This window comes from Anarhichas minor, unplaced genomic scaffold (genome assembly GCF_050575085.1).
Source record: "Anarhichas minor isolate MPS153535 unplaced genomic scaffold, ASM5057508v1 ptg000005l, whole genome shotgun sequence".
NCBI classification, from domain to species: domain Eukaryota; kingdom Metazoa; phylum Chordata; class Actinopteri; order Perciformes; family Anarhichadidae; genus Anarhichas; species Anarhichas minor.
This window is the reverse complement of record NW_027466451.1, coordinates 1,283,847-1,308,229: the sequence shown is the minus strand read 5'-3', so window position 1 is coordinate 1,308,229 and position 24,383 is coordinate 1,283,847. Positions and strand designations below refer to the sequence as shown.

The 24,383-nt window shown below is 41.9% G+C and overlaps 2 protein-coding genes across 2 annotated transcripts in view; both read right to left on the bottom strand.

Moving 5' to 3' along the window:
• Positions 1-13,203, bottom strand: part of spire2 (spire-type actin nucleation factor 2) — a 41,110-nt gene extending 27,907 nt beyond the window's left edge. The window contains exons 1-2 of the mRNA XM_076112558.1: positions 12,906-13,203; positions 363-406 (exon numbers count right to left, since the gene is read on the bottom strand). Coding sequence (XP_075968673.1) covers positions 363-406; positions 12,906-13,203 — 342 coding nt within the window. The remainder of the gene's footprint in view (positions 1-362; positions 407-12,905) is intronic.
• A 3,596-nt stretch (positions 13,204-16,799) lies between these two features.
• chst6 (carbohydrate sulfotransferase 6) lies at positions 16,800-21,272 on the bottom strand. The gene has a single exon (XM_076112543.1). The coding sequence runs from the start codon at positions 21,243-21,245 to the stop codon at positions 20,049-20,051; it is 1,197 nt and encodes a 398-aa protein (XP_075968658.1). The 5' UTR covers positions 21,246-21,272; the 3' UTR covers positions 16,800-20,048.
• Between the last annotated feature and the right edge of the window lie 3,111 nt (positions 21,273-24,383).

Sequence of the window (24,383 nt, the reverse complement as noted above, 5' to 3'; positions counted from 1 at the left end):
GAAAAATCTTAATCCTGCCAAACACCCAGATAGAGGCAAACTAATTCACTCAAACAAAACAGACTTTGTGTTTTTGCAGTACTGGCAGTCGTAAATTTGCTCTCTAACCATTCATCTCTCACTTTTAACAGTAAGCATCCAATAACTACAACAAAAGCATGAACATGATATTTACAATCTGCCAAGATGAGAAAGATGACAACAGAGATGTGTTTAGAAAGGCCAAGTATAAGATATTATTCCAAAATTCTGTTCCACATATGAAAATGCAGGATAACCGAAATGCACACGATGTAAAATGTAGTTCATGTCAGCTGGGAAATCCCTTTTGTTTGCAAATAAGAGTCCTCTTTCTTTCTCACCTGACGCTCTGCAGCAGGTGGAGGAGGAGGTCCATCAGTGTCATCTGAGGAGACAGAGGAGGAGACACGCCACATTTTACACTAAAGACTGGGTGATTCTTTTTTACTTTTTATTCCATTCAAATGTTCATCATGACAGTTTTATTTATCTATTTATATATCAAGCCAATTCTCTTTCTCACTGCATATTTTCACATTATAGGAGTCAACTTCTGTCTTCACTTCTGTTAAACTGGGAACTTAATGTACCAAATCTTTCTGCAGCGACTCATTTTAATAATTAGCGCTTAATAACCAATTATTTCTTTAAAAACTGTTGGTGTTCGGGCTGATTAAATATGGGGCGAGCCAAAAATGTCTGTTGAATGTTGATAACTTTTCAGTTTTTTCCCCAATAATTGTATTTGTCTATTTCTGTGTAGAGATTAGGTTCCCATCTTTTTTCCTCAGATCTTGTCCTATAAATGCAGAGGAACTTGGATTTATATCATGCCTTTCTCTGCCTGCTGGCCACTCAAAGTGCTTTACACTATGTCAACATTCACACACACACACCCGGCCACTGAGATCTAAACTAATGCACATTCATGCACAGGCAATTTGGGGTTTAGTATCTTGCCCAAGGACAATTCGACATGCGGACTGGAGGAGCAAACAGGCAAACCTCCGATTACAGGACCTGCTCTACCTCCGAGTCCTCACTAGTGAGGGGATATTGTTCCACTCTGCGTACAAGGTTTGGACAGTTTCTGTGAAAGTCCAAATGCATTTTGTCTTCTTCTGGGGTTAGTGTCCTATTTTTCTTCTATAATTAGTGAGCCCGACATTCTGCTGGCAAATATAAAAGGAACGGTTCTATTACGCATTTTAAACTTTTATCTATAATTTAATTGGAAGGTTTGATTAGAGTAGTCTGCTTCTTTAGGTGTAAAACGCTTTTGACGTTTTTTCTGCAAAAGCAGTTACAGCCTTGTTAAAAAGTTTGCACAGATTTGTTCGTTTTTAATCGGTTTCACGTTTTTGTTTTGTCTCAGATTTTTAAAGAAATGAGCATTCCGTTGTGCAACCCGGTGTTGCATAACATGAATATGAGTGTCACTGGGGTCTTCCCAAAATGCTCACAGAGAAGAGACAAAACGTGCATTACTTATGCTTTCTGCTTTCCTGATTTTCTTTTCCAAAATAAAGCTTTGCACCAACAGCTGGCATTCTCTGCAGCAATGCTCAGAAAGGAGATTTATACATCATGTTAAATTGTATTTGTCACTTCCTGGGGGCTGGAGACAGGAGCAGCTTTCAACCAAAGAACAGGAATGCTTCCATATTGAACTGGGTGATTAAATCAGCAAGTTGTTTGAAGAAAACCTGATATTTATGCCACTAACAGTCGTGCTTTACAGCACTAGTATAAAAAAAAACTTCAGTCAGCTGGTTTTCAATCTTCTACTCAATAAATCAAATGCGGTACTCCATATGTCCCACAGTCATGTGTGTGAGAGAGAGAGTAAAAACTCTGATGTCATGTCAGTAATGACACCCGAGAGGCCTGAAACTCCTCGATCAGCAGCTCTCGCTGCAGAGAAACAGGAGAATGGACGAACAGGAGAAGCAGGAGACGGAGACAAAGCTGGACGGAGGGAGCTGGTGGAAACATCAGAGAGAGAGAGAGAGAGATGAAAGGAGAGCGAGATGAGAGATCAGCGTAGGTCACGTGGTGATGGAGGGGAGGGGGTCCGCCCACCGCAGCATCCTCCCCTGTCAACAGCCGGACTCGAACCTCGGACCAACAGAGCGTCACTCTGTTCCCCCGTGTGAACACCGACGCTGCTTCGATCTGCAACAAAAGGGCAGCAACTGACACTGAAGGAGGGGCGAGGAGACTCTCTGTTATAAGAGACAACATGAACCCCTGCAAACCTGCCAGACAGGTTCAAATAATGCTCGGCCCGGTCACGAGGTGCAACCCGATGATACCTCCGCCTCTTTCCCACAGTTACAGGTCAGTGAACACAACAGAGAGGGGAGAAATCTGCAATCGAAAAAACCCTTCCAAGAGATTAGATGTTGGAAAAAACACAATAACCCAGTTAGATATATGCACAGGGAAAGGATGTTTGGCACTTTGAGCTGCGGTGCTTTTCTAACCCAGAATCAGAATCAGCTTTATTGGCCATGTATGCGTACACATACAAGGAATTTCACTCAGTTTTTTCTGTTGCTCTCAACGTACAAACACAGAAATAGACAAATAAACAGAAAACAAGGACAACTAGAACAGAGGTAAGCATAAACATTTAACTACTATGTACATACATACATACATACATACATACATATATATATCCACATATATACACATATATATATATACACACATATATATATATCAGTGGTGGGCCGTCAGGGCCTGCAAGGCCTTCTCTGCTGGCCTAAACAGAATCACAAAGTTATAACTATTTTATAATTTAATAATTTTTCTTAAATACACTACATGTATTATAATTCATACAAATATTTTTCCCATTATCTTATTTTCTCATTGCACAGCTACTGTCTTCCTCAGTTGCTCTGCTTCCAGTGCAGCTTGTTTTAAGTAGAGCTTTTATCCAATCAGATCTCACCTCTGTGTCTCTAGGTAAGAACAGAGGCCCCAGGCCTGCAGACTCACAAGGAGCAGAATTAGCTGTCCCCTAGTTAGCTAGGGGACAGCTAATTCTGCCATGCTTTAATGCTACACTGGTAACAGAACATTTATTCATCTTAAAATAGCAATGTGCTTTCCCACGCTGTGACAGAAGTGAGTGGATGAAGCATTGGGTTGTTTGTAACGTTACGACTCTGCTGCTCGTTTTAGTCGTAACTGCAAGTCCACGACTTGTCGTAAGTCTGTTTAGTTTATACGGAAGCTAGCCCCCTACAATGGTCGCAATGCCAATGGTACACATAAAAATGGCCACAACTCTGACCATTCGTACAATTGGGGCAACCGTGGCTCACTAGGTTACGAGGTAACCTGCGGTTATGTCTGGTAACCGCAGGGTCAACGGTTCGATCCTTGACTGGGACGTGTCGAAGTGTCCCTGAGCAAGACACTGAACCCCTAACGGCTCCCCGGGCGCCTGTCATTGGCAGCCCACTGCTCCCAATATAGAGGGATGGGTCAAATGCAGAGACAAATTTCCCCTTCCGGGATCAATATAGTATAATAAATATATACGACATACGTCGTTTTGAACGGGAAAGTCCTATTCTATTCTCTATGCCTTCATATCAACATAGGGAGCAGGTCCTCTTCACAGAGCCCACTGCGTTGCACATAGACTATACAATATACATAAGAAGTGGACGTAGTCATCGTTACATCACCCATTGTTTTGTGGACTGCTGTTTTGAAGCCTTGAGTTCTGCGATTTTGGTGTCGCCATTTTGGATTACGGCCATGTTTATTTCGCTATCAATGAACAGAAGTGACCATATTTGGAATGCGGAGGAGTAACGTAGTCACGCGTATACAGCTCTGGTAGCAGCAGCGACCAGTCAATCACAGTAAGCCCGCCCTAAAGCATCCCCTGCTTTATGGCCTATCTGACTCTAAATGGACCATAATTTACTAAGTGAACATCATGCTGTATTGAAGAAGACTTTAAACTAGAGATTGAGACCATAAACTCATGTTTACAATGTTTACTGAGGGAATAAATCAAGTGAGAAGTAGAGTCATTTTCTCATAGATATTCTCATCCATATTTTCAAGGCAGATTCAAGGCATTGAATTTGCAACCTCACCACTAGGTGACACTAAATCCTACAAACTGGTCCTTTAATGTTGCGTCTAAATAACCACGAACCCCTTCCCACCAAACCTCACAGTGTTCCTCCTCATTAGCTTTTAGTCACACTTCGTTTATTCTAGGTAAAGGAAAAATATTTCCTCAAAACCCTCACCTTTCACACTAACACGCATACTCTCTTAAGATGGACTTTGTCATCTGTTTCCATGGTACTAAAGGTCTGAGAGACTGAGTTCAAAAGGAACCACAAAGTGATGAAGACAAACTGGGCTTTGAGGAGCAGAGCCAGTTCTAAATGGATAGAAGAGACGGAACATTTTTATTTTGCAGCCGTCACCAGAAATGACCTGTATACATGTCGGGTGTAGTAGGGTGTCTCACTTTGACCTTTACCTGCACGTCAAGTCAGCGCTGACCTTTGCACTTATTTACAATCAAGGGGGAAAACATCCATAAAATAACTTAAATCAAATTTTATATTTGGAGTTAATTTCTATGTTACGTGTTCGGTGAAGTGACTGCCGTGAGAGAAATTTGGCATGATCTCTTGAGGAGGAGAGTGATGCCGTAATGGGAAAAGCTTGCAAATCGAATTTCCTTGAGTCTCGTGTTTCAACGATGCACGGTCAGCGAGCTAAAAACTGCTTTTTGTCTTTCATCCGTAAAAACAAAAACAAAAAGAGCAGTTGACATTTGGGTGATGCAAGCTTTTTTTTATCTGACAGGAGCGATATGTATCCGGACTTTGACTTCCTGCTGGCCTTAAGTGCACTCAGCGAATCACCTCACCCTTTAGCATTTGTCCAGCAATGTCTTTCAGCAGCCTTCAAACAGACCCGTTTCACATAAACGGCTGCTTATCTGAAGTTCTACCACGGCTCATCCCTTTACCACGTCTGTTTATTGTTCCCGGATTAGGATGCAGTCCAGTTGACGCAGGAGGAAGATATCAAAAAAATAAATAGATGACAAATCAAGAGCTTCTCAGCGCCTCGTACTGTACCAACACGGTCAAACTGAGCACTTACATATTTATATTCAGAATACATGTTGCAGTTGCAGTGAGCTCAGTCAGTCTTTACGAGGGACAATACGATATCCATTAGGACCACTTAGTCATAAATGTATTAATGGGGATGAAGGTACTGTGCCATTAAAGTGATCCAGGCTCATTTGAGGACAGTCCTGCACTTGTGATGGGAGGGGACAAACGTCCTCAGTATTACAAGAGAGTATTGGGTTTCCATTTTCACGAATTCCCCTTCATATTTGTTTGTTTTCATCCTGTCTGCTTATTTTACTAACTCTCCTGTCATTTCAGATCCTACCATTCACACCCGATCATCTCTCATTCCCCTCACCTGGTCCTCCACACCCATCTCACCTGCAGCCCATTCCCTCATTAGCCCTCACTATTTAGGTCCCCTCACTTGCACTTGTTCCCTGCCAGATTGTCTTGTGTGTCTCTGCCAAGCTCTCCAGTGTTATATATATATATATATATATCGTTCTATTCTGATCTGCTTGTTCCGACCCTGTCTGCCTGTTTTCTCGACCTTGGATTTTTGCCTGCCCCTTGTTGGATTTGTTTGCCTTTTGGACTGACCTCCCGGTGTTGACCCTGCCTTTACCAAGTAAAGAAATCTATACCTGAATCTTGTCTCCGAGTTGTGCTTTTGGGTTCTAGTATCTGTAATCCTTACATCCATTTGGGCTAAGTACAAATCTCAATACTTTTTATATCACCTTTATAAATAAAACAATCAGAAACCATGTTTAGATTTCTCAAAGCCAGGTATAAAATATATTTTGTTATTTGAACTGAAATGTGGGTGTCATGACAAATTGAAAAAAAAAACAGGCCTAGTTATAGTCGCTAAAATATTATATTAAATCATTTCCTGGATACCAACTTTGACAGACAGAATAGAGGCTCTTTAGTATTATTACTTTATAGTTTTGAATGCATGAATATTGTCTATTTGCCTTTTTAATGTGCAAATGATTGTAAGGATGCTGGGTCAAAGAAAGGTTAGCCGAGTGGTTCTCAAACTGTGGGGCGCGAGGTATTGCAGGGGGAAATGCAGAATTTTTTTTATTTCAAGAACTTTATTCACACCTGCAAACTTATCGCTTTTCGGCGAAATTCGCCGGTTTGAATCAAAATATATCCACGTGAATCGTGTAGATCCGTAGAGTTTTTTTTTTTTTTTTTTTTTTGGGGGGGGGGGGGGGGGCGTCAACTGGCCAGCCAGCGTTTCTCAGATTGGAGTGAGACGAGGAGAAAATGTGATGTGATCTTCGCAATAGAACATCTTTGACGTGTCGAGTCTTGGCCAATCAGCGTTCAGATGTGTACAGCGTCTTTCCCTCCGTTAAAGTTTAAGTTCCGTTATGTTCCGTTACCGTTCAGACTTGTTGGGTTAAATTAACGTCCACTGCATGCGGAACTTTGTCGACTGTTAACATTAATCATTATCACGATTTAGGAGGAAAAAACGTAACGTGTTCCGGTTCAGTTCACGCGGTCACTCATTAACGTTAAACCGGAACACCGGCGCATCTGGTTGCAGGTTGTTGTTTTTTAACTCAAAGTAGAATGAGATGATTTCGTGGTGATAATAACTTGAAACATGAGGCCCAGATACTGATGAGATGAGGTCAAAGAGCTTCAGGGAGAGGAGGCTGGTTGTGTAGCGCAGCTTGACGCAGGGCTGAGATGTGAGTGGAGCTGGGCCTGGATAAAGGTGGAGCTGGGCCTGGATAAAGGTGGAGGTCTAAACAGACGTGAGTACAGCTTCCCGCTGTCAGTGTTTTAAATACATTGAAGTACAGCAACAAGGGCTCACATGTCCTCTCATCACACTGCCAGACACTGTTCACTGTGATGACCACACCCAGTGTACTAACAGTCCCAACAGTCCCACGTGCAGCTATTATTATTATCACAGCTATTATTTTACTTTTAGAATGCTACATTTTAAAGCTCATATTTAAAATAAAATGCTCCAGATATGTGTGAGCATATGGCTCACACATATCTGCACTCATTTCGTTTAGTTTTGCACAGGTTGCACGTTATTATTGTTTTGAAAAGATATGCAGTGTAAAACTCAGTAAAACTCTTTATTGCCAAATATTTGAACTTGTTTTGTTTAGTTTTTCACAGGTTGCAGTTTATTGTTATTATCTTAGAAAGATATTCAGTGCACAACAGGTGAATTGCAGCCACAATAAGCTATTTTTTGCCAAATATTAGTTGTTTTATTTGCATTGTTCTAACAAAGCGATTGCACATTGTATTTGTTTTTGTCTGATGGAGCAATCTGGTTTACTTGAAAGTAATTGCAATTTTCTTTATTCTATTATTTGAAAAAGCACAGATCGAGGAGTCACAAAATGTTGTTATTTCAATAAAAGTTCAACATATCTGTCCCAGGTGTCTCCCACAAGCTGCTAGCTGGACAGTGGTGAGTGTTAGCAATAGCCATGTTCGCTGTTAACGTTCATTTAAATGATCGTTTTGGGGGAGTGGCTTTAAGGGAGGCCTGAATGGACGGGCTGTCGGTGTTTCTGACTTTCTCGGTACACTTGGGGACTTTTGGAGCCAGTGCTGCTCGCCACTTTCATTGGAAAAGAGTTGGCCAAGGTTTTTAAGTTGGATAATTTTTTTTATCTGTATACTCTTGCTGGTTTCTCAAGATTATCGACCCTAGCTTTAAATAAATACTAAGGCCAAGTGAGCCGCTAGCCACGTTAAGATAACTTTCACACTGGCACAATCCTAGCACATTGCAAAGTGGGCTAACCCTGACTTTAGCCCAGGGCTTGCAGGCCCTGCTATAGAGCAGGTTTAGCACCAACTTTGCGGGGTTATCTCCTGAAAAATCGACTGAACCAGATAAACAGCGCTAGAAGTAGCCAAACAGTCACCCGTTACAACGGACGTTTAACCCAGGGCTAGCAGGAGTGCAATGTGAATCGTATAGTCCTGGGCGTGGGTTGTAATGCGTTTTTCCCAGGGTCAATTCTTTGCTGTGTGCAGTGTGAAAAGCCCATGAGACAACTTTTTAGCACCTCTTCTCTTCTGATAGAGGCTGACCGCCTCTCCCCTACCTACATCCCCTGTGCCAAGCTAGCAGCTCCCTGACCAGTTTCTCCAGAGGCAAAACTAATACGAGCCCTTCATCAAACAGTTTGTATTACGGCTGTTTCAGGTAGAGTTGTGCTCTCTCTGAAGGGGTTGACTGCCAGATCGCAGTCGCTGCAACCTGCTGATGTCATCGACATCAGTAAACTTCACGGACTCGTTTACCAGCAGGGACAACCCGTCATGTTTCATACCAAAGGAGACTAAAGAGGAAGAAAACGAAAGCAGAAACGCCGGTGAGTGGAGCTATCGGCGGACGTGGTGCTGCTGTCTCTGCAGGTTGTCTGCTACCAGACACCAGAGGTTCATTTGGGAAGCAGAGCGAATGTGCAGCACGTCAGTGAGGATGAGGCGTTTTTTCCTCTTGCAGGGTCACTTAGTGACTCAGGCCGATACGTTTACATTAAAATGCTGTGCAGTGCAGCTTCGGTCCCGGCTCGTATTTGGATTCACAGTAACTTCCTCCTCCGTTGAAGATTGGTGTACAACCTGATGAGGGTTAGATTTCCAGAATATAGAAGGTGATTTGAGAATGCCCAGGATACGTGCTGTGAATCCTAAAGTTACAATACACGATTTTTTTGATTTGACTAAATTGCCAAAAATGTCACATTTTGCTGGTGGCAGTCTGTGTATGTAATGTATGTATGCAATATGTTATTTGTATTGTTTTAACAGCAGACACTGTATGTTTCCAAGACAAATTTCCTTCAGGACAATAAAGTCTATCTTATCTTATAGGCAACATATAAGAGGTCTTTAAAGTGCTCAGAAGAAAAACAAACCGGGCGAGGTCCATCTGCTGAAGAAGACGATGTGATGTGACCGAAAGTGCTGGAACAGCTACTGAGTGGACCTGGTGGTGAGATTGTTTTCTCAAAAGCCAAAGTTGAATTGACAAAAATCCCGACTAGTGCCCAATAGGGCTGCACAATTAATCGAATTTTAATCGCGATCACGATTTTGGCTGCCACGATTAAATGAGCATGATCGTCAGCGATATTGACGTTTAAAATGCCTGCTCTGCTACATATCAAATCAAGCGCGTCCTCAACTAATAGTCAGCCGACCACCAGGGGGAGAACGAGATGGGAGGTGTCATGCGCGCACCCTGCAGACTCCGCTATTAGTAGAAGAGTAGAGAGACAGACAACAGAACAGACGGTCACGGGTGTCGTGTGAAAGGTAAATCAAATGTCAGGAGCAGAAGGTGAGGAGCTAGCCCCTCGACAAGGATCATCATCCGTTGTCTGGAAGTTTTTTGGATTTGATGTTAACCAAGAACAAATCATATGACAGAGTGCGTTAGAGTTGTGTCTGCGCCGCATAGCAATACAACTAACTTGTTCAACCACCTGAAAAATCACCACAAACCACAGTACAACGAATGCATTAAGGCCAAAGCTAACGTTACCTCACTGAATCTCCGTCCATGTCCAACGTCAACCCAGAAAACCATAACAGCGACCCTGCATAGCGCGACAGCGTATCATCCACCTCCCAAAGACACGCTGAAATAACGGATGCAATCGCATTTCATTTGGCCAAAGACATGTGTTCAATAAATACTGTGCGCAATGAAGGCTTCAGAAAAATGGTCAAGACACTAGACAAGAGATACGTGATCCCCTCGCGCAATTATTTCTGTGATGGCATATTTATTTTTAGTTCGCCCTTTATTTTGGGTACAAATTTTCTTCAGGTGAATAAGAACCGTATAAGTTTTATTTTGATGTAAAGACGTGTACATTAGCTGGAATGTAGCACAACATGGAAGTGAAAGCAGTGCTCTGTTGATTTAATTTTGGGTAAAAAGTGTTGATACTATTTTATTTATATTTTCCTTCTATGAGATGTACTGTGATAAGGACCAGTCTCATGCAAAGATTTGTACATTAGCCTGAATGTAGCACAACAATGGAAGTGGAAGCAGTGTTCTTGTTCATTTAAACGTGAACGTGCAATAAAAAGATGTTGTCCCAAAAATTAATGAATAATCGTGATAAATAATCGTGATGCAATATTGATCAAAATAATCGTGATTATGATTTTGGCCATAATCGTGCAGCCCTAGTGCCCAAACAATGTCTACCAACAGGAAATCAATGGACAATCATTTACATAATGCATTTGTTTAGGTAATTTCAAAAGCAAAAATGTCAAACGTGCTCTTCAGGATTTGCTGTTTTTCTCCCGTTACATCATTCTAACTTTTAAAAAGATAGTTTTTCAGCCTTGCTGCTTTATTGGATAGCGACAGCTTGGAGAAAGACAGCAAAGGGAGTTCATTTAAACTAACAATCTTTATGTGTGGCACAAATCTGTTCACGTCCTCAGTGTTTAATCAGGACTATAATCTATCTTTTATAGCTATAAGTTATACTTTTATCTATGTGAAATGAGGCCCAGTGGTAGGTTTCTGTGACCTTACATTTTTCTTGTATGAGTGGTACAAATATAAATTAAAGTGGTCAATAAAAATACTCTGCATTATTAATGAAGCTTGGACCTCAGATTATTGCTCAATACTAGTCGTTTCCTCTCCAGCCCTGCTGTCTAAAACTGGCATGATTTAGGATGAATCTAGCCGCTCAAACAATGCAAAGGGTCCTCTGACTGGCTAGATTAATAATGTAGACAGACTCGCCATAATAGACTCCCCTCATGCTGGTTAAGGGATTTGCACCGCTACCTCGATGTGGATTGTGTTTACTTATGGATCAGCAGAGCGTGAACCAACACAGGCTACAAGGATAAACGACTGCTAATGAGAGCTCAGTGAGCGTTGACAATTAATGATCACAGCAAAGTGTTTGCAACTGTTAAATGGCAAACGTGGTTCGCAAGGATCTTCAGTAGTTCTCCCATAACTGACCGGGCCTACCGAGCACAGGCTCAGGGGTTAAAAATGGTCAGGGGTCCCCCTGGCCTTCACCGACAAAGAGACACGCATCAACCAGGAAGAGACTCAAAATGACCATAAAGAAACAACTACAAAGAGACTCAAAACAACTACAAAGTGATGCAACAGCTGCAAAGAGACTCACAAAAGGGGCAAAACAAAGAGACTCAAAACCTCAAAGACATGCCTAACGACTACAAAGAGAAACTAAACAACGACAAAAAGAGCCTAACCAACTATAAAGTCTGTGTGTCTTGCTCCTATGGTAGTTCCAGTGTCTCCCCCATGCACCATGAGGGGGATCCAATGAGTCCCTGGCTAAATAATCACTATAATCGAATTGAATAGAATAGAAAGTGAATCATTATTAGAATCTCACCACTATTACCACCTCACCATGTACTATATAGTATTCAGCAGAGTGTAAACATCTACTTAGGGGCTATGGAGTCATTTTATAGTGCATGTCTAATTCTACAGTTCAACAAAGCAGGAATTTTAAAATAATGGTTTAAGATAGACGCCATCTTGTTCCATAATCAACAAAAGCCGGGGCTATCCTGTTCATTACTGAAATTTGATAACTCACATTCCTGCTTCTCTCAATATTTCTCACTGATGTGTTTAATATGCATCAGGTCTTCTCTGGGACCAAGCACAGGGAAATTCAAATATTCTGGCTGTATGTTTTAGTGCAAAAGGTGCAGCAAAATGAACACAGAATTATGACTTGAGACCTTTGAGAAACTCCCCGTGACATTCTGAAAGTTCGGGGCAATAAGCTACAATCAGTTTCTGAAAATAAAAGGAAAAGAAAGGTTGATTTTTTGATTTATTATCAAATGGCTCTCAAAAGATCTCAAAACAGTTATGCAAATGAAACATAAGCTATATACAGTCCAAATAAAACCTTTTTTTAATTAAGCTTGGCATGTAAATGTCTGTGCTAGTCTGACTTCCGGAACAGGTTTCTTGGGCCCAGTCCGAAGTGAGGATATACTTCACATACAGTGGGATATGATGCAGGTACGGGCACAATACAAGTCATCCTTGTTGGCATCAGGAGGGCGACACAAAAGCGACTTAGCTATCCGAATTTCAAAATACTGTGTCAGCTTAATAATGACAACTGATGTAGTTAAAAGTCGATTATGCAGGAATATTAAATGGTGTTTATGACGGAGAGCACCAAGATGTTCCTGGGTACCAAACTCCCTTTGAAATCCGAATCATTTCAAGTGGCTGCTTTTAGTTCAAGGTTCCTGCGAGACAAAACATGATTCAATATCTTTTATGAAGTACTGGTAGACACTCTTCAATTCCGCGCCGATATGTTCTATCAAACAGTATGTAGTTTGTTATAAAAAATAAAGTTAACATCGGTTCGCACAGTTTAGTTGCCCGGGTACCGCGGAGGGGTTTACCGGAAAAAGTACTGCAGGAATCAGGCGGACCAGATGAAAAAGTCGGTGTTTCACTTAAAGATAGTGCCGATTCAGGGACATAATCTTACGCCGAATTGAAAAGTGGATCCTAATATTTAAATATAATGTTGTGTTAAACGGTAAGAGCCAACTTACTTCAAACGGCATGGACACAGTTAGAATTTACTTTTTTCATAGCTGAGTTTTGTCAGAGCTTTTACTAACAAGCGGAAAAGCAGAGGGAAGTTATTGGCCATCAACGGTCAGCCGTCCTACCGTTGCGTCGCGGCTCCTGCTGCAATGACACGGTTCCGTCCCTTTGCAGGAGGATGGAGGACGGGTCCTTCACCCGGCTGCCTGTCCCGGTGGGCGGGCGGGGCACCCTCAACCCGCTACAGCACTGGTAGCACACCGCCCATGCCTGCTCCTCGTTAATGGGCTGCTCGTAAGACTTCAGCACCTCCTCCAGAGACAGTTCCCGGGGCTCGGCCAGGTCCCGCGCCTCTCCACGATCAGTGGGGGCCGTTACCCGTGAGCCCCTGTCCTCGGCGCTTCTGTTGGTGAATCTGGCCATGGCTGCGATAGCGTGGAGCCCATTCTTCACTCCTTAAACACCGGGGCCATGTATGTAGTCCACTGACTCCTGTTCGGCGCTGTCTCCTCTTCTGTCCTCCTCTAAACGTCTACCGCTCCTCAAACTACCGCAGCTGAACCTGTTTACCACAACAGTGTCAAGGTCGCCATACTGATCGCAGCACTTCCTGTTCAAGTTTTCAAAAATAAAACCAGTGTTAATACACTTTTTTTAGCAACGTAAATTAACACAGTAAAAGGCATGTGTTTTTATTTTTTCCATGAATGTTTTGTACACCCTCAAACCACATTAATACGGTTTTACTTAGCATATGATGCAGGCTGAGTTTAATCAACAGCAACCTGAAGTGCTTTTGAGCAAGGCATTGAACTCCCAATTACTAGAGCCCAACATCAGACAAATGTCTAATATTTTTGTAATTCTTTAGTTTATGTAACAGAGAACTAATGGTATAGTGGAAAACATTTTTTCCCATATTGTAATATTTTAAATGTGATGTATATTTCTGCAATATTCTGTTATCCGTTTCAGACACATGCGAAGAAAATTGTTGGTTGTAGTTAAATGTGTATTAATTTATTTATATTCTTTTTTCTTATTCATTTACAAAGGAAAAAACGGTTGATATAATCACGGTTTCAGTTTAACGCTCTTGCTATTATTTTGAAAGTAAAGCCACTAAGCTTCCGATCGAGGCCCATCTTATTCAGACGGACTTTGAATTAGCTTGTTGCCATATCAGCAAATGAGGGAGACGATTGGATCTGCGGGAAAATGTCAAGCAGGGCAGAAACTATCCTCCCGGCTGTCGCATTATCCACCTGCTGTTAGCCGAGAGAAGGAGAGGATGAGGGGAGGACAAGAGAAGTTGTTGGTATTATTTCACTTCATGAATCAGGTCTAACTGTTGATGGTATATCATGTTCTCACGATGGGACGAGTGTTTGACTGCATCCATCCCCCTTTCCTGCTCCTCTCTCGGCTCTTTTCACCATGGTCATTTAACAAGAATGAAGTAGAACTTCCGATCACATCTGTCAAAACAAAGTTCCGCGACCGCCAATCTGCAAGATGTCAGTTATTAAATATATATAATATAGTTTACCACCGAACTTCGAATTTACCTAAAACATACACACACATAAACATACACACATATATATATATATATATATAAAATTCCATTCATATTTTAGGTTTGGTTGTAGGGAGCGCCACAATGCCTTAGCCAATTGGAGGGGGAAGATGAGGGATATTTTCTTTAAAAAAGAAAATTCGAATTATTATTATTATATAATGAAATTTAATATATAATAATAATGGATAACACATAAAAACTGTTGCCATGTCCACCCTGAAGGACAAACAATGCTAATAATGGAAAACAGTAATATTTAATTTCATGGAATGATTAAAGATTTGAAGTACAAATGTAATCATTATTGCATTAGTAAAAGTAAGGAAATATATTCAGAAGTGTGCTGTTGTTTTCCATTTGCCGTGGTATTGTCAATGGGCCCCCGTCCATTTTGACTTGATCTTTGCTCTGAAAATAAATTACAACAACAGTGGTATTGGGCCATGTGAAGCAGCTTTGTACTATGTAATAGATATTTTGGGAAACCAAATGGAAAACAAGGATAGAATTAAGGGACTAAGTCAGTGGTTTTTCATGTGCTAGCTTATCAACTTCAAATCCCATTAGTTTTAACATTACTGCTGACTATTTTCCCAAGTAAACCATATATTTTTAGATCGATTTCCTACGTGTGTGGCAGAATTGGTTTTCCCTTAATTGCATTGTTGGTGACTTTCATGACATGACTGAGATTTTTAAGCTCCAGCAAAGAGTGTGTTGAAAGGAAAGGTTAATTTTCTCTACACGCATCACATTTGCATATAGTTACGATGGCGCCACGGTCTAAGAGAATGCTAATAGCTATAGCCCCAATGGTTTTAGCTTAAACAAGTATGAAATATGGTAGTTTTTACATGGTTCATTTTTCACATGGTAATATTGAGAATGAACACCTCGGCTAACTGAATTGTGTCAGCATAAGTTGTATGCTTCAAACTATTTTGAGCCTTTTTTCAGCTTCCAAAAAATCTCATAAGTATCCAGGGGAGGAATGAGAGGCCGCTTCACATCATGGAAGTCTTTAATGCGTCATGGACCTATCAAACCTTTTATTTTGAAGGCAAAATCACTTTGTTTCCTGATTTAAATCTGGCTTCTAGTGTTATCTTGTTGTAGCATCTTTTCTCTGCAGTATCAAACTGCAGTCAGCTTATTGAACCTAAAACGAAAAAGACACTTACATATTGTTATATGTGTATACATCCCAATATTAATTGCTGATATATGTTAAATGTTACATTATACACAAATCATTATCCAGAATAAATTGTTCTCATTCAGGTCTCATTACATTTCTGATTTTTTTTTCGGAATTCCGCCATGGATGGATTACTGAACAGGCCTCCTCGGCACAGGCACAACCGCAAAGAGACACAAAAGGTCTACAAAGATCTACGCAAAACATCTAAAACAAAGGGTCAAAACAACCACAGACAAAAACAACTACTAATAGTTAATTAATTACAGTGTGACTCAAAACAGTTACAAAGACACAACATGGATACAGAGAGACACAAGAAGACCACAAAGATACTCAAAATGACTACAAACAGACAATTAAGAACAAGCTAAACAACTATCAAGTCTATGTGTATTGCTCCTATTTAGAAGAGGGTCCTTTAGCATGTCTGTGCTCAGGGGCCCATTGTCTCATAATCAGCCCATGCCTTTCGCTCCCCAGTAGTCTCATTATCAGCAGGAACGTCATTTCCAAGGATATGAGTCTTCATGACAAACGTGGAAGTAGAAAATGTTCAGAAGTCCGTGCTTTTCTACCACGTAGTTGTCTTTTACATATTGAAAAAAGTTCTGAAATTTGAATTTGGAAGACGTGGGTGCAGGTGTCATACCAAAGTGCTGTTTGGAATTCCCTCTTTGTGTTACTATCCAGACAGTTCCCTTTGAGGAGGGAGAGTAACACTTTGGTATGACACCTGCACCCACGATAAAAATGACTGGATCTTCATAACTCTGAGTTTAGAGTGCATTAGGCAGAATCTAAATGTACTTATGTGTCATATTCCACAGCCACTCATGTGTGTATTTATTTATATACAGCATATATTTTAAAATTACGCTCAGTTAAATATTTATATAAGGCGTATAGAGCGTAGTGTCTTTGTAAACATTGATGTATGCATCTACAAAACGTGTTCTATATAAGTATATGTAAGAACATACATCGACTAATTACAGGCTGTACAACATATGCCAACGCTGTTGTAGGATGGTCATAAATGTATAATTCTTCTTGAATTATGTTTTGGTGTGTAGTGGCTTTCTGTGAAAGAAACCTCAGGAACCATCACAGTGAACATTGTGATGAGTGTAGTGAGTAAAAGTGATTAACTCCAAACTATTTTTTGTTAGATCTTTCTTATCAGTACAGAGATGTTTTAATCCTATTTCACACGATTCAACTAGACTCAGCCAACAGATGGCGCCCAAACGTAAGTTATGTGCTGCTGTCATCTTCTCACGAACATTGTGAAGCCAGGTTTTAACAGCCAGCTTCCAGTGAAAGGCCACAGAATGGAAACAGCCAAAGGTTACATGTAAATATTTATTGCGGTCATTAGTACCATAACGTTTCATAATTATAAATACGAACACCAAACCCCTCGGAAAGGCACCGACACTGTCAACTGACTCTTCACACAAAACCAAAACACAAGATACAGGGTCGAACACACACACACACACACACACACACACCAGTAAACAGTTTCATACGTTTCACATTACACAGGGACAACATGTTAACTGTTCAGGCACTTCGTGAAATCAGTGGCAACTTTTTTTCCAAAAACATTTGATTCAATCCACAGAGGAAAAGCATCATGTTGGTCAGTTTATCTGCACATTTGAACTGCTGATCCCGTTTGCTTGAAGGTTGAAGCATCACTGTGCAGAAGTTACATTCATCCAAGCTCTTTCGTCACTCTTTCAGTGAGTAAAATGGCTGTAAAAAGGAAAATCTCCCTATAATGATTCACATCCAACAATACCCCAAAACACTGCCGTTAAACACTGTTAGTAGAGTGTGTTCTGTTCAGCGCTCTCCTTTCAACACTCAGCATGTATTTGTTAATGCAAAGGGTGGGATACTCGGCCGGCCAGAACGTATGTCTGCAGGGAAATACATAAACATTTCTGCACACACACACACACACACACTGAGAGAACACAGTGTACTAAGCCAGCACTTTGTTCCATGTGTTCTATATGTTCCATACGTCTCAGGCAGACAATCAGAGTGAAGAAACAGACTCTCGTCTTCGGCGATAGTAACTCTTACTGACCCTGGCAACACAGGAGACGTACTGTATTTTGGAGCCCTCGTGATGTGACTCATCCCTTGAAAAATCACTAGAGTCACTTTCTACATGTTGCCTTCGGTGAAGTCATGCTTTCTTTTCTTAATGCTCACTGCTCTGTGGGTCCATCAGTGAAAGTTTTTCTGTTTTTCTTTTTTTACAGCTGCCTGCACAAAACAAGGTTGGTAAGCTGCGGGTCTGAAAACTAAAGAAATTGTCAAAGGTACTCTCCTCAAAACACTGTTATGTATTGCATCAGTGTAATCGTTAATCAAACAATAAAAAAAGAACAATGTTGTCCGCAGTCATGTATGAGTAAGCTACACCACTGTCAGCTATACCGGGCAGCGTTACCCTTGAGGAGTTTCAAGTGGCAGCATCAAGTAAATGTTTGAGTTTGTCCAAACATTCAAATAACAGGAACTAGACGTCCCTCGTGTGTAAGTATGTGTACACACAAGTATGTGTACACACACGTTCCACACACGTCCCTCGTGTGTGGAAGGAAGTTCAACCATTGGTTTTGACCATAAATTCCAGTGGGAGAGGATTGCTTAAACAGTGACCAAACAGACACCTGAGAATAAATCTGGGGGGGAAATGAAGTACCTCCACAGTTGTGGACCCACTTTGAAAATAGAGTGTACTTGCCTGGTGCAAGTGTGGCTTTGCTGATTCAAATTCAGTACATCAAAATAAGCAGCGGGCTAACAGCTAACTTAAAGTGTGCTTCCTGACAGATGTCGACCTAAGCAAACAGTCAGTGGCCTCTTCTCCTCTGTGGGATCGGTGATCAACAGTCTCCTGGTGATCAACAGTGTCCTGGTGGTACAGACCGGGCCTTCAGGGGACGCTGGCATGACGCCCAGCTTCAAACAATGTGGATTCAAATGTGCACACACTGACTGATGGCAGGAGCTCCACAGAGTATCAGGACTTGCAGGGATTCTTGTGTCACATCACTGCTGAATATGCTCTGACTGTGCAAAAACCCAGGCCCAGATTCACTTTGAGCAGGGAAGACTGCACTCCAATGAGCCCACACAGGTCACAAACTGCACACAAAGTGGAAAGCTACTAAAGAGCGCTGGTTTTGAATAAAAAAATACAGCCTCTTTGTGTTTGTCCTGATCATGTTATTTATTATCTGTCAACTTCCTTATGTCCATCTAGCCATCCATTATCTTTTCTGCTTATCTGGGGCCAGGATGTGGGGGCAGCAGTCCCTCTCCCCAGCAACATTTTTTCAGCTCTTCCTGGCGAACCCTGATGTTTAGTCCCTCCAGCGTGTTCTGGATCTACCCCCGCGTCTTATCAGTTGGACGTGCCCAGAAAACCTCTAAAGGGTCCAGTAGGCATCCTGATCATAAACCCGACCCACTTCCGCTGACCCCTTTCAATGCAAAGGAGCAGCGGCTCTACTCAGAGCTCCCTCCGGATGTCTGAGTACAGCCACCCTCAAAGGAAGCTCATTTAGGCTCTGCTATCCGCGATCTCATTCTTTTGGTCACTACCCAAAGCTCATGACCATAGGTGAGTGTCGAAACGTAGATGGACTGGTAAATCGAGAGTTTTGCCTTCCGGCTCAGCTTACTCTTCACCACAACGGTACAACGCCCGCATCACTGCTGATGCCCGCTGCATTTTACCCTCACTCGTGAACAAGACCCCGTGATACTTGAACTCCCATGCTTCGGGCAGTGACCCAATTCCAACCTGGAGGACCAATCTACCCTTTTCCGGCAGAGACCATGGCTTCAGACTTGGAGGTACTGACTTTCATCTCGACTGCACACCGCCCGGTGCATGCTCAAGGTCACGGTCTGACGGAGCCAACAGAGCCACATCATCTGCAAAGAGCAGAGAAACAAATCTGAGGTCCCCAAAGAGGAGAGTCCTCCCCCACCCTAATTTTCCAACTGAATTAAGATTGCAGCAGTTTCACAAATACATTGTCAAGCAAACTCACCCAAATTGTAAAATCTTTTGAAGTTTTGGGTTGTGCAGCCAATCCAAGTTGTATAATTGCTGAAAAATTGTTCTTTTACACATGAGCCAGTCTTCAGGCAATAAGGGTAAATCTTGGTGGATCAGGTAATGTGTTTATCATTTTAGTTCCAAATATATGTGATACAGCATTCTCCAGCCCTCTGTACCAAATCTATTGTCAACAATTCTGGTGTTTAATCCTCTCACTCCACTGACAGTGTGAAGTGTGTATTCGTCACAAATCAATGCTTTAACCTCAGACACCATGCAAGGTGATGACTCATTCTGCGGTACCACTCATTACAAACGTATACAGCCAATAAACACTATAAAGTCAGTCCAATGTAGTCTCTTGGTGTCTTTGTCATTCAAATGCAATTTTAACCATTACTAGGATGCTCTGTTTTATCTGGCAACCAGCTGAACTGGTACGGTTCCTGTGGCACCAGTAGATCTATGTCAAGTCTCTTCTGTTCTTTTTCACTGTTAACCGTCCTGTATCCGAGCAATGACATGGCCCCTTTACACACCTCCTGGATACGTTTGACCTTGTTGTGTGGCAGCATGGTACGCCAAGCCTGGGAGACATCGGCGGCATTCCGCGAGGTGATATCGAAGGCCTCTTTCCTGGAGCCTTTGCCTTTTCCGTGAGTCACCCTGTAGATCCATTCCTCCAACTGGCTGGTCGCCTCCAGACCTACAAACTCATACAAGGCAGTTATCTCCTCAAGTGGGTTGCGTGCCACGTCCTCATAGCGGACCATTTTGTAGCGGCCTTTTAGAAATGGAGGGGGCTTCAGGATGGCCCTCTCATTAATGCGGACGTGGCTTCGGCAGATCTCCTGCATGACTTGATACTGCACCTCGGCTGCTGGAATGCTTCTCTGCTCCAAGACGATGGCGCTATCACTCATGAAGGCTTTGGCTGACTCCTCTCTAGACCGCACCACAGCCCGGGGGTCTCGGACCAGGTGGATAATGCGGAGATCTAGGCTTGGGTCCTGCAAGAGCGGGTAGAGGGATTCCAGCTCAAAGAATCTCACTTCTTTCAGTACCACGTGACTGTAGGTGCCACAAGCCTCCTCCACCCCCTGCAGGCCCCTAGTACCACATGTCTTGGAGCACTGAGTCTGGTTGCTGAACTGGCCACGTGGCGTGAGAGGACAGGCCGGCGGCGAGCACAGTGCTCTACTGTGACTCCACATAAACAAGGAGGACACATTGTGGTTCTCTGGCAGGTAGGCCTCCATCACAGAAAAGTCACACTGGAATACGCTTCGTAACAGATCCCTCACAGCCATTCGAAGAACCCGCGCACCGGGTTTTGGAAGTTTGGTCCACACATGCCACGCTGGCTCCATAAGATAGAAGACAGATGGGTGCTGGCTGAACACTTGGCCTACGAAGGATGAGCCCGATCGCCACGATGACAGCAGCAGAACGTGAACTTTGCCGTTGGAGGGAGCGGAACCGCAGGGACTAAGCTGGACGTACCAGCCGCAGAACAGAACCACTGCTGCTCCCTGCAGGATCACCAGGAAAATCATTGTGCTGAGGTTCACTCTGCAGCGGAGCATGATGGCTGAGGATCACTGCCAGTCTCTGGTGCTCGATGTGGATTTTTTTCTTTTCCGTGCTTGGTGGAGCTGAGGAGAGAGAGAGAGAGAGAGAGAGAGAGAGAGAGAGAGAGAGAGAGAGAGAGAGAGCAAAATGGATATGTTGAATAGGAAACATGTTTTTCCACAAAGCATAAACACTTACCGTTGGTATAATATTGTATATAATGAATAATTAGGCCACTTTCATCCTAAAAAAAGGATTATGAAAAAAATCCGAGACCCTAAAACAATTTGTCTTTGACTAAAATTGTTGAGCCAAAAGCAAGTTGATGAAAACAGAGCACAAGACTCAAATATTCAAATATTCACATATTCAAAAGGGTTTTTCAACCATAATCAGTACATTGTATTTATATATGAGGGTAGGCTTGGGTGGTGTCTGTTTTTCATACCTTCATTCCTTTCTTACATTTCATGGGTGTGTGGTATGTGACGGTATATGGTTAAATATGATGGTATGTGACGGTATATGGTTAAATATGATGGTATGTGCCGGTATATGGTGAAATATGATGGTATGTGCCGGTATATGGTGAAATATGATGGTATGTGACGGTATATGGTTAAATATGATGGTATGTGCCGGTATATGGTGAAATATGATGGTATGTGCCGGTATATGGTGAAATATGATGGTATGTGACGGTATATGGTTAAATATGATGGTATGTGACGGTATATGGTGAAATATGATGGTATGTGCTGGTATATGGTGAAATATGATGGTATGTGACGATATATGGTGAAATATGATGGTATGTGACGTATATGGTGAAATATGATGGTATGTGACGATATATATGGTGAAATATGATGGTATGTGACGTATATGGTGAAATATGATGGTATGTGACGATATATGGTGAAATATGATGGTATGTGACGTATATGGTTAAATATGATGGTATGTGACGGTATATGGTGAAATATGATGGTATGTGACGATATATGGTGAAATATGATGGTATGTTACGTATATGGTGAAATATGATGGTATGTGACGGTATATGGTTAAATATGATGGTATGTGCCGGTATATGGTGAAATATGATGGTATGTGACGGTATATGGTGAAATATGATGGTATGTGACGTATATGGTGAAATATGATGGTATGTGACGGTATATGGTGAAATATGATGGTTTGTGACAGTATATGGTTAAATATGATGGTATGTGCTGGTATATGGTGAAATATGATGGTATGTGACGGTATATGGTGAAATATGATGGTATGTGACGTATATGGTGAAATATGATGGTATGTGACGGTATATGGTTAAATATGATGGTATGTGCCGGTATATGGTGAAATATGATGGTATGTGACGGTATATGGTGAAATATGATGGTATGTGACGGTATATGGTGAAATATGATGGTATGTGCCGGTATATTGTGAAATATGATGGTATGTGACGGTATATGGTTAAATATGATGGTATGTGACGGTATATGGTGAAATATGATGGTATGTGACGTATATGGTGAAATATGATGGTATGTGACGGTATATGGTAGTATATGACAGCAGCCCATATTTCTTAATGAGTCTTTCTGAGCTCAGATGCCATAGAGACCAACCTCTGGTGGAGCGTGCTGATCACATACATCACATCAATACAGCAACATAGAAAGCGGAGCGTCTGCATTTATGGCGATATTTTGGCATTTCTAAATACCCTGGTGTACCGTAATACTGCCCAAGACTATATGACAGCAATATACAAAAGGCTGCCACCCTCATGAAAACATTCACTTGCCTGTCTCTCTTCCTCCTAAGCCATCCGTATTTGCTTTCCTGTCACGCAGCTGACAAATATAGATCACCTCTATCTAGCCTGAGCTGTATCCGTCTCCATTCTCTACCATGCGGATGTGTCTTTTCCCACATGTAAAGTCCGTACCTTCCTAAACTCACTCATACAGCCACACACATAATGAACTAGTGGACTAGAAACTAGATTTTAGAAGAAAGGAAGATGTGGGACAAAGGGAGAGGTGACTGATCTTGGCTGAGGGACAGAAAACACAACCAGCTATTCAAGTCAGTGTACAATATGCACTACTGCTGTGTAACGTAAGAGTGCAATAAATGTTGAAATAACTACTCTTGGCATCACTTTGGTCTAACTGTTCTTTACTGATTTTGAATCTATTCTAATGGAAGGAAGCCCCGTCACATTACAAAATATGGCAGTCAACCCGGGTGTGACGTCATTCCCAACTCCGACTTCTGAGGTAGATGGAATGCAGCATAAATAACAATCCGGAGACACCAGAGTGGAACCGAGTTTATCGGATGGATCAGTCACGTTAAACCTCACAACAAAAATGTTGGTAAGTGTAGAAAGAGGGAAGCCCCTGGGCTTACTTCAGGCACACTGGCACCGAGCCAAGAACGCAGTTACGGTGCCTTTGTTAGTTCAGAGCATATTATAATGAAGTACAACTACAGGGAGACTGAGCCTGTCTACAAAAAAAGGTCTGAGTAATCTACGTTGTTGGTTCTTATGGCATACTTGTGTTCTTTATTAATATTGAACTTGTCGCGAGTCCAAATTGCACCAAATTTGACAAAGCACTCCATTGGGTCCTAAGCAAAACACCCACCAATTGTGAAGTAGACCGGATGAGCGGTTCTCGAGATATGTAAGGAACACACATACAGAGATTCCTCAGTCTATAGTTTATTTTTATGTACCTTCTCTATAAAGTCCGTCTGTTGTTAAATGTTAGAAAACCAATATTATTATTTTTAACTCATTTTGATGTTTTACTATCATTTAAGGGAGCTCATCCTCCTTGTGTTTACCTCTGTGTATTGGTTCAAACCCATCCTATAAAACTGGACGTTAAATTAATTTTGTTGCTCTACATGCTCTAAAGCATAACTCACAGTACTGGCGTGAGATGGGGTTATTACCTCTGCAGTTTATGATGTGATAAAATGTATCTTTCAAATGTATCTCCCGGTAACGAACACGTAGGTGAGTTGAAAAGAAAGAGACAGAGAACTTAAGGGAACATAAAGCACAGAGTCACATGTGGGGAGCAGAAGAGCCTGTGTAGACGCAACTGAGTCAGGGGTTTCCA

What these genes read in the sequence shown, in the direction of transcription:
- chst6 (XM_076112543.1), bottom strand. Translation starts at nt 21,245, where the DNA reads ATGCTCCGCTGCAGAGTGAACCTCAGCACAATGATTTTCCTGGTGATC.